We start from the raw sequence: 11,458 nt of genomic DNA on the forward strand, positions 1-11,458 counted from the left end.
GTCTTTATTGAATGCATTGTTTAATTATTCACAGTCTAGACTGGAAAAAATATGTGAACCCCTGTAGTTAATAACTGGAAGAACCTACTTTAGGAGCAATAACCTCCACCAAACATTTCCTGTAGCTGTTGATCAGATTTGCACAACGGTGGGGAACTTTAGATTATTCCTCCATACAAAACTTTCAGTTCATTGATATTTCTGGGATACCTTACATGAACAACCCTCTTCACGGCATGTAACAGCATCTCAATTGGTTTAAGGTCTGAACTCTGACTTGGCCATCCGAAAACATAGATTTTCTTCTCTTTAAATCATTGTTGTTGATTTACTCTTGTGTTTCGAATCTTTGCCTTGTTGCATCACCAACTTCTGTTAACCTTCAGGTGACAGACTGCTACCCTGACATTCTCTTGTAAAATGTATTGATACAATTTTGAATTCATTGTTCCCTCAATGATTGCAAGCTGTCCAGGTCCTGTGGCAGCAGAGCAGCCCCAAACCATGATGCTTCTTCCACCATGCTTCACATTTGGCATGAGGTTTTGGTGTGCAATGCTCCTTTTCCTCCAAACATAGTGGTGTGCATATCTGCCAAAAAGTTCAACTTTTGTTCCATTTATTCACAGAACATTGTCCTTGAAGTATTGTGGAACATCCATATGATGTTTTGCAAACTTCAGATGTGTAGCAATGTATTTGTGTTTTGTTTTTATTTTGGAGAGCGGTGGTTTTCTTTGTGGTGTCCTTCCATGAAAGGGTTTCAGTGATTTTCTTATAGTGGACACATGAACAGAGACTTTAGCCAGCTCTAGAGATTTCTAAGTTGCTGGTGAACGCAGTAGGCCAGGTAGCATCTCTAGGAAGAGGTACAGTCGACATTTCGGACCAAGACCCTTCGTCAGGACCAGCAACTTTGATGTGTGTTACTTGGATTTCTGCAGGTCTTTTGCTGTGAACCTTTGGGTTCTTTCTCACCACCTCCAGCATTGCACGTTGTGCTCTTCGCGTGATCTATGCAGGATGCCCGTTTCCTAGGGAGAGTAGCAACAGTACTAAATTTCTCCATTTGTAGACAATTTCTCTTACTGTGGGCTGATGAACATTCAGGTTTCTAGAAATGCTTTTGTAACTTCAAGCATCTCTACAATCCATCTTCTAAGGTCCTCTGAAAGCTGTTTTGGTTGAAGCATGGTATGCATAAACAGATGTTCATTGAGAAGAGCGGGCTTTGTCAGTAACTTGACTTTGTGTTCCTTTTTTATAGGGCAGGGTACCTCTACAACCCTCATCTCCTCCAATCTAATCTCATTGATTGGAACACCTGACTTCAAATAGTTTTTGTAGAAGACATTATCCCAAAGATTCACATACTTTTTTTGAACCTAGACTGTGATTGTTTAAATGGTGTGCTCAGTACTGATGAGGAGAACTGCAATTGTTTGTGATACTAGTTTAGGCAGATTATGTTTGTCTATTATTGTGACTTAGGTGAGGATAAGACCACATTTTATGAGTAATTAATGCAGAGGGTTCACAAATGTCTTGCTACTGCGTAAAAACACTTCAGCTGGTCATGATTGAATCAAGACAACAGAGGTGAGCATGTAAGAGTGCTGCAAACATCTTGGGCACATGTAAAAAAAATTCTAAGACAAAGATGATTTCAAAAATAATGAAATTAAGTTTCTAAATATTAAAAAAATTACTGAAAAGAGCAGAAAACAGTAAAAAAAAAATCAAGTCAGTGTTTGGTGTATCCACCCTTTGCCTTTAAAATTGCATCAGTTATCTTAAGTATACTGTTGTGCAGTTTTATAAGAAAATCGGCTGGTAGGCTGTTTCACTTCTGTCTCCAGGTAATCCCAGACAGCCTCTGATGTTGAGAGCAGGGCTTCATGGAGGCCATACCATCTGAAACGATATAAAAGGTGCTTAAGACTTTTGCACAGTAATGATGTATTTTTTTTGCACCAAGCTCTCCAGTCATGGTATTTGGTCCTGCTTGTTTATCAGGAGCCAATCTGCAATCACCAGGTAGCAGATGAAACATTAATTTTTCTACTTTATATAAATAACAATGTAATATTAGACTGGCTATGAGTAGTGTCATCTAAAATCAGTTTTAAAAAAATTATGGGTATATTAGCCAAAAGTGCAGTTGGCGTTTAAAAAGGCCAGTAGTTTTTGCATTTTTAAATGGGACTATAGTTTTCTATTTGCATAAAACCACAGCTGATTTTATTCTGTAATTATAAGACCATAAGATATAGGAGCAGAAGTAGGCCATTCGGCCCATTGAAACTGCTCCGCCATTTAATCTTGGGCTGATCTAATTCTTTAAGTCATCCCCACTCCCCTGCCTTTTCCCCATACCCTTTGATGTCCTGGCTAATCAAGAACCTATCTATCTCTGCTCTAAATACACCCAATGACTTGGTCTCCACAGCTGCTCGTGGCAACAATTAAATATGAAAAATTATGCAGTCTGAAACTGTCCACTCTTTTCCCTAACAGATTCAGTTATTAGCTTTGAGAAAAGTAATTAAACTTGCCAGGTCCAAACAAACTACTGGCTCTAGGTAAATTTTGTAAAACAAATGCTTCAGCAGATTTTTTGGGGGCGTATTTCAGTGTTATAGATTACTGGGTGTTCCAGTAGCATTTGGCCATGTTGATTTGGCAGTGCTAAATAGGATACTCAGACATCTCAGATGATTGATAAAATGTTGATTTAAAAACTAGAATTGGCAGCAGCAATTGTGTGTAACCTCATTTCTTGGGTGTATTCGAAATGTTTAAGGCTTTATTTATAGATGCAGCCTATTGTAGTTTGGTAAAGTGTATTTATTGTTCCACACTTCAGTTAAATAATATAATGTTTTAATGTACATAGGAAATAACAGCACGGTATGAACCCTTCGGCCCATGGTGTGCCAACCTTTTAATCTACACTTCAGATTAACCTAGCCCTTCCCTCCTACATAGCCTTCCATTTTTTGTCATCCATGTGCCTGTAAGAGTTTATTAAATGCCCCTAATGTATCTGCCTCTATCACCAGCCCTGGCAGGGTGTTCCATGCATTCACCAGTCTGTGTATAAAAAAAACAATACTTAATCTTTGCCCGCCCCATACTTTCCTCCAATCACGTTATAACTACACCCCTCATATTAGCCGTTTTCACTCTGGGGAAGTGCTGGGTATAGACTCAATCTGCGCCTCTTATCATCTTGTACACCTTGATCAAGTGACCTCTCATTCTCCATTGCTCCTCACTCAACCTATCCTCATGACATGCGCTCTATTCCAGGCAGCATCTGGTAAATCACTGTACCCTCTCTAAAGCTTCTGCATCTTGCTTTAATGATGTGACCAGAACCGAACATAATACTCCGTGTGGTTTTTATAGAGGTGCAACATTACCATGCAGCTCTTGAACTTAGTCCCACATCGACTAATGAAAGTCAATATTCTACAGCCTTCTTAACAACCCTGGCAACTTTGAGGTCTCAGTGGCTGGGGATCGTTCCTTCACATGTTAAGAATCATGCCATTAACCCAGTATTTTGCCAATGAATTGTAGTGCTAGTTGTGTTAATGAATTGGTTTCCTGTCTAAATACTCATGCAAAGCTTTATTTGCTAATGTATTCGTGTTTGGGCAGGGTACATGAAGGATCCACGATACCAAGAAGTAGAGAGGTAGGTTATTGAAATTAAATTACACATTTGCATTATTTTTCCTTGAATAAACTCAATCATCATTTTAAACCTTTATATCCCAACAGGCGATTTTCCGGCATTAGACGTGATGTGTTTTTAAATGGAGTAAGTGATCTTCACTCAGTCTGTGAAATCAAAGCATTTATTGTAGTGTGTTGATAAATACAGTTGAAAGCTTGGTTTCAATTGACAAATCTCTCTTTCACAGTCCTACAATGATTATATGAGGGAATTTCATCACAGCATTGGTCCACCTCCACCTTGGCAGGGAATGGTGAGTTAGCAAACCTTTAATCATTTTGATTAGTTACATATTTAAAACTAGTGCTGTCTATAAACACTTAGATGATTGTAATACGTTTTTACGTTGATCTTTTTGCCTGACCATTCTGCAAAGTTGTCAGTGCAAGACTAAGTGAAACACTTCAAATGATTTGCTTTTAGTAACACCCCAGCCCATGTGAATTGTAAACATTGATCTTGTGTCGTAGCTGAGTGTTTTCCCTTTGCCACAGTCAAATGCAATGAAGACAGTAATTTCTATCCATAATGTTTGTAGCTGTTGTACCATCCTTTCAAGATTTGCCGATTGTATATCTGGATGGATAATAACACAAAAATCCCTGATTTTCTTAGAAGGTATTGAGTTGAGTAGCCAAGTTTTATTGCTTCGAGGACAAGCCTTGGACATGTTGGTCTGGAGTACGTTTTTGTAAATAATAGTCCGTAATTTATAGTTTATAGAGTTGCACAGTTTGAAAAAGACCCTTCAGCCCAAGAGTCCTCACCAATCATCGAGTACCCATTTTAACTGTCCCCATGTTAATTCAGTGGTTCATAATTCCCCTATGTTCCCATCAGCTTCTAGATTTAATCACTCATTTACAATAATCAATTAACTTACTAAGCAGCAGGTCTTTGGGAGAAAACCCACATGGTCACAGGGAGAATGTGCAAATTCCAGATAACAGCTCGAAGTTCAGGATTGAACCCATGTCACTACTAGCATTGCACATCAGTTTTTGTACATTTTAGTTGAGTTAAAAGTATGAACACTTGAGTTGAGTATAGGATATAGTGGCATTTTCTACAGCTGCTTCAAAGAGCTTTCTAAAGAAATATTAACATCGACATGTTTTAAATTTCCAGCCACCTTATCCTGGTATGGAACAGCCGCCTCATCATCCTTATTACCAGCATCATCCCCCACCACCTCAGGCACACCCCCCTTATTCTGGACATCATCCAGTCCCACATGAAGCCAGATACAGAGACAAGAGAGTGGTATGTATTAACTAGAGAGCCATTCCAGTTAACTTATCAGTAGTTGTGCTTAGATTAGATTAATTCCTTTTAAATAATGTTTTATATGGCTTATCATGATTGGAAAAAGTATAACTTCACCAGAGGTCAAGGAATTTACTGTTAGAGAGTCATAGAAAACAACTTGGAGAAACAGGTGCTTCAGCCCATCGACCTGCATCCAGACCATAGCCCTCCATACCTCTCTCATCCAGGTACCTTTCCAAACTTCTATTAAACATTGAAATCAAAATCACATTCACCAATTACGCTAGCAGCTCAATCCACACTCTTACCAACCTCCTGAGTGAAGAGGTTTCCACTCACATTTCACCTTTCACCCTTACGTTGTAGACCTCCAGTTGTAGTCTCACCCAACATCAGTGGAAATAGCCTGCTTGCATTTACCCTCTCTAATTTTGTATACCTCTATCAAGTCTCCCTTCAATCTTCTACACTCTAAGGAATAAAGTTCTAACCTATTCGATCTTTCCTTTTAACTCCGGTCCTCCAGTCCTGGCAACATCCTTGTAAATTTTTTGTTTTTACTCTTTCAATGTTATTTACATCTTTCCTGTAGGTGGGTGACCAAAACTATACACAATACTCCAAATTAGGCCTCACCAGCATCTTGTATAACTTCAACATAGCATCCCAACTCCTGTACTCAATCCTTTAATCTATGAAGCCCAACATGCCAAAAGCTTCCTTTACGATTCTGTCGACTTTTGATGCCACTTTCAATGAATTACGGACATGTATTCCCAGATCCCATTGTTCTTCTGCTCTCCTCAGTGCCCTATCATTCACTGTGTAGGATCTACCCTGGTTGGTCCTCCCAAAGTGCAACACCTCACACTTACCTACATTAAATTTCTCTGACATTTTTACTCATTTTTCTTGCTCATCCAGATCCAGCTGCAAGCTTGATAGTCTTCCTCGCTGTCCACTACACCCCCAACCTTGGTGCCGTCTGCAAATTTGGTGATCCAGTTAACCACATTATCATCCAGATTGTTGATATAGGTGACAAACAACAGTGGACCCAGGACTGATCCCTGCGGCATTCCACGAGTCACAGACCTCCAGTCAGAGAGGCAACCATCTACTACCACTCTGACTTCTGCAGAGCCAATGTTTAATCCAATTTACTACCTCATTTTGTATGCCAAGTGGTTGAACCTTCTTGACCACTTCCCATGTAAGACCTTGTGAAGTCCAAGTGGGCAACATCCAGTGCCTTACCTTCATCAACTTTCATAGACCATAGAACAGTACAGCACAGGAACAGGCCATTTGGCTCACAATGTTGTGCCAAACCAACTAAAAAGCAAATTAAAAACACTCAAACACTAATCAATGTTCATATCCCTCCATTTTCCTTGCATCCATGTGCCTATCCGAATGTCTTTTAAAAGCCTTTAATGTATTTGCTTCTACCAGGCAGTGCATTTTAGGTATCCACGACTATCTGAGTAAAAAGAATTTGCCCCTGACATCCTTCTGAACCTACCCGCTCATCTTCAGTGCATGGCCTCTGATGTTAAACTCTTCAACCCTGGGTAACAGATGCTTTCTGTCCACTCTATCAGAGCTCCCCTCAGCCTCCGGTTCCCCAGAGAAAACAACCCAAGTTTATCACGCCTCATGATAGCACATGCCCTCTGAACCAGGCAGCATCTTGATAAACCTCTTCTGCACCCTCTCCAAAACCTCAACGTCCTTCCCGTAGTTGGGTGACCAGAACTGTACCCAATTTACCCAATACATGGCCTAACCAGAGTTTTATAAAGTTGCCACATAACCTCCTGACTTTTGAACACCTCGACTCATAAAATCAAACATTCCATAAGCCGTCTTAACCACTTTATCGACCTGTGCAGCCACTTTCAAAGAGCTATGAACTTGGATCCCTAGATCTCTCTGCTCAGCAACACTGGTAAGAATCTTGCCCTGAACAGTGTATAGTCTCCTTGTTTTTGTCCCACTGAGGTGTAACATCTCATTTATCTGGGTTAAACTCCATCTGCCATTTCTCACCCCTTATCTGCAGCTTGCCTATATCATGCTGTATTCTGTGCGAGTCCTCTACATTGCCCACAACTCCACCAACTTTGGTATCATCTGCAAATTTACGAACCCATCCATCTATATTTTTATCCAGGTCATTTATATAACAAACAGCAGAGATCCCAGCACAGATCCCTGCGGATCTCCACTAATTATAAATGGCCAGCTCAAATAAGTCCATTTAACTGCTACCCTCTGTTTTCTATGCACAAGCCATTTCTGAATCCAAACAGCCAATTTGCCATTGTCCCCATGCATCTTAATCTTCTGGGTTAGTCTCCAGTGAGGGACTTTGTCAAATGCCTTACTAAAAATCCATGTAGATAGCATCCACTACCCTACCCTCATCAACCTTGCTCATCACCTTGTCAAAAAACTCAATCAAGTTGGAAGACATGATGTGCCACACACAAAGCCATGCTGGCTCTCCCTAATGAGGCCAGGGGTTTCCTGATGCTCAGATATCTACTTAGGGTGCAGCTAATCTGGTCCAGGTGGCTTATGCAGTCTTAGTCTTTCAGCTCTTTCTGCACCTTCTCACTTTAACTGCATTCACTTTTCTTCCTTCACGCGCCTTGCAAATTCTGGGGCACAGTTAGTGTCTTCCACAGTGAAGTTCATTTGCCATCTCCTTGTCCCCCGTTATTATTTCTGCAGCCTCATTTTCTAGTGGCCCTATATCTATTTTCATCTTTTTTTATATTCTTGAAAAACCTTTTTCTATCCAGCTTGATATTGTTTGCTAGCATGCTTTCATATTTTATCCTTTCTCTCCTGATTGTGTTAGTTGTTCTCTATAGGTTTTTAAAGCTCCCCAATCCTCTTTCTTCCCACTAATTTTTGCTGTTGTATTCCCTCTCTTTTGCTTTTTACTTTAGCTTTGACTTCCCTTCTCAGCCACAGTTGTTCTATTTTGCCATTTGAGTTTTTTTAATTTTTCGAAATGCACCTATGCTGCACCTTCCTCATTTTTCCCAGAAACTCAAGTCACTGTTGCTCTGCTGTTATCCCTGCCAGCATCTCCTTCCAATTTACTTTGGCCAACTCCTCTCTCATACCACTAATTTCCTTTAATCCACTGATATACTGCTATGTCACTTTCTCTCTATCAAATTTCAAGTTGAACTCAATCATATTGTGATCACTGTGTTCCTTTACCTGAAGCTCCCTAATCACCTCTGGTTCCTTACATATTAGCCAATCCATTATAGCTGATCCCCCAGTAGGCTCAACAACAGCAACTCTTAAAAAGCCTTCTCATAGGCATTCAACAAATCCACTGAGTTCTGTTATCAACCTGATTTTTCCAATCTTCCTGCATGTTAAAATCTCCCATGACTATCATAACATTGCCCTTTTAAAATGCCTTTTCTATTTCCCATTGTAATCTGTAGTCTATATCCATCCCAGGCACTGTGTGGAGGCATGTATATAACCACCATCAGGGTCCTTTTACCCTTGCAGTTTCTTGACCTACAAGGATTCAACATCTCTTGATCCTGTGTCACATTTTTCTAATGATTTCATATCATTCTTTACCGGCAGAGCCATGCCACCCCCTTACCTACCTTTCTATTCCTCCGATACAATGTGTAACCTTGAACATACAGCTCCCAACTACAGTCATCCTTCAGCCACGATTCAGTGATCTCTGCAATCTCTGCCTCCACGGAAATGTTCCCCACCCTTTATCCTTGAGTGGTCCCAGGTTATCCTATATGTATAGGATGCCTTGGAATTCACCTTAATCCTACCTGCCAACGACTTTTCATGGCACTTTCTGGCTTTCCCAGTTTCCTTCTTTAGCTCTTTTCTGGCTTCTTTATAATCCTCGTGCTTGATTTGATCCTAACTTTAGAAGCTGAAGTTTTCCTTTTTCTTCTTGTCTAAATTCTTCACCTCTCTGGACATCCAAGGTTCTTTCTATTCCCATTCTTCCTTCTAAAAGGAACATTTCTTTCTTGGTAACTTTCTTGAAAAATTCTATAAGGTTGTGCGTGGTCAGTCATGTCTAACCAAAGCCATGCTGTGACTATCTCTAATCAGTCCCTGTCAATCCAAATACTTAACATCTGATCCTTTAGAATACCTTCCAATAACTTTACCACCACTGATGTCAGGCTCACCAGCCTATAATTTCCTGGTTTATTCTTGGAGCCTTTCTTAAACGGTGGAACAATAGCTATGTTCATAAATAGTATGGATATTATTTTACTAGCCCATTGTCTTTTTTAGCTTCATTGCAAGATTCTCCATTGAATTGTATTGCTCAGACTCCTGGCTGCTGCTGTTGCTGTCCTTGAGATGGAGATTTTTTACATGTTTAATGTGGGAGCACAACCTGGTTTCTGATGCTGAATGTGCATAAAATTGTGATTACTGCAGTTTCTCTTGTGCACCCTAACTGGGTTCTATTCATCTGGACAACTTTGTGTGCATTTCAAAATGAAGTGCACTTGTTTACCTGCACTGCATCTTCTTTTCAACTGTAACACTATGCTTTGCACCCTGTTTCTTTTTCATTACAAAATGTATTTGTGCATGGAATCATAATGGATGGCATGCAATCAAGTTTTTCCACTGTATCTCCATACATGTGCCAGTTATAAACCAATTACCAATTAAGGACTATATCAAGCCACTTTCATGCTTTACATTGTATTTATTTCCTCCCCCAACACTTCAAATTCTTAACATTCTCACAATTAAAAATGTTTAGTCAAACTTTAAAGTGGGGATATGACTTGATTAGTATGTGTTTAACTCGTGACAGAAGTGCATTGATCTGAAATAGTTTCTGAGTAGGAAAAGGTTCTACTCGGACCCTCTGGGTTCAAACTGTGGCACTTTGTTTAGGTCCTTCAGTTACACCTAATTCTTTCCAACAGCATGACTATGATATGAGAGTAGATGATTTCCTTCGTCGCACACAAGCAGTGGTTACCAATCGGCGAAGTAGACCACGGGAAAGAGAGAGAGAACGTGAACGATCTCGAGACATCAGAAGAGACAGAGAACGTGATCGAGGTAGAGAGCGTGAGAGGGAAAGGATGAGGGAGAGAGACAGAGAGAAGGAACGAGGAAGATACAGGCGATAGCTCAATCGCTGAAGCACTCAATTTTTGTTTACCATGGCTGGAAGATGTTTGAATCTGTTCCTTTTTTATTTTTTTTTTAAGTTAAATTACATATTCAGACTTAATCTGACCTTTGTATGTCTATTGCTTTCATGCATGTGGGACTATATCAACTGAATTTTGATCTCAGAAGCACAGGTTTTTCTAGAGCTTTATTTTGGGGGAAGGATAGTTTTCTGGATACTTCCATCTGTGAATGTCAATGTCTAATCAGTAATATTTACCCTCCGTTCAGTTGAAAGCTGTAAGAAGAAATCTGCACTTGGCATAGACTTTGTTGTATGTAGTTGCACATGGATTAATGAGGAAAAAAATTGCTGCTATAAGTATGCAACTTAAATATAATGGGCTAATTGTGTGACCTAATGTTGTAGCAAGTAACTTTTTTAAAAACTCCATTTTGATTTCAGTTTTTTCAGTGTTAATGATGAAAGCAATATTCCAAAACATATTTGCAATCCAGTTTTAACTTTTTTTTATAGAAATCCCTTGCTTAATAGCATTTAATCGATGCTAAAGTTTATTATTTTTCTCCCAAAATTAAAAAAAAAAGCACGCAGTGGCCTGGATTTACTGTAAGTTTAGAATAGAAATTGTTACATTGCCTTTAACTGCAAACTTTTGTACAAAATAAATGAGAGAAATAATGACTTTCAGCGTGTTTCGCTTTATTACATTAACTGGTGTTGAAGGTGATTCCTCCCTTTGTACTTTCTGATGTAAAGTAAAAATTCAGATAATGTCATTTGGTATGAAACTGTTTCATGTAGATAGTCTGGACCAAGCCTCAATTAATAAATTGTTAAATATCATTGGTGGTTTAGATGTTTTCATTCACTAAAGCAGAAATTTCCATACACATTGTTCATCCTAGTTTTTTAATGATGGTGTTCAAATTGTAATCTTAACTCTTCAATTAATAAATTTATAAAGCTGACTATTCCCTTTCTTCCATAAATGTGTTTGTTTCTTTAAAATATACTGTCCAGTTGTACCCTGAGGAAGCATTTAGAAAAGTGCTTCTGGCTTGTAGGGTAATTTTACATTCCTGTTGGAGGTATGCTATATTGATCATATTCTGTTTAGTATTTGTTCCATGGAGACATCCTTTCCCTTATGTTCTTGTAATAATGTTACTGTTATCAACTTCAAATTATTGAGTGTAGAGCTGCTCCTTCTAGTCCTTCAATATGAGAAACCAAAGTCCACAAAATGCTTTGCAGAT

At 39.2% G+C, this 11,458-nt stretch overlaps 1 protein-coding gene across 3 annotated transcripts in view; it reads left to right on the forward strand.

Annotated features, from left to right (window-relative positions):
- ythdc1 (YTH N6-methyladenosine RNA binding protein C1) overlaps window positions 1-11,165 on the forward strand; it is a 90,973-nt gene extending 79,808 nt beyond the window's left edge. For all 3 annotated transcript variants that reach the window (XM_063069247.1, XM_063069248.1, XM_063069250.1), the window contains 5 exons: window positions 3,667-3,703; window positions 3,790-3,829; window positions 3,933-3,998; window positions 4,874-5,008; window positions 9,985-11,165. In XM_063069247.1, the coding sequence (XP_062925317.1) occupies window positions 3,667-3,703; window positions 3,790-3,829; window positions 3,933-3,998; window positions 4,874-5,008; window positions 9,985-10,194 (488 nt within the window). In that variant the 3' untranslated portion in view covers window positions 10,195-11,165. The remainder of the gene's footprint in view (window positions 1-3,666; window positions 3,704-3,789; window positions 3,830-3,932; window positions 3,999-4,873; window positions 5,009-9,984) is intronic.
- The last annotated feature ends 293 nt before the right edge of the window (window positions 11,166-11,458 follow it).

This window comes from Mobula hypostoma, chromosome 16, assembly GCF_963921235.1.
Source record: "Mobula hypostoma chromosome 16, sMobHyp1.1, whole genome shotgun sequence".
In the NCBI taxonomy this organism is placed as follows: domain Eukaryota; kingdom Metazoa; phylum Chordata; class Chondrichthyes; order Myliobatiformes; family Myliobatidae; genus Mobula; species Mobula hypostoma.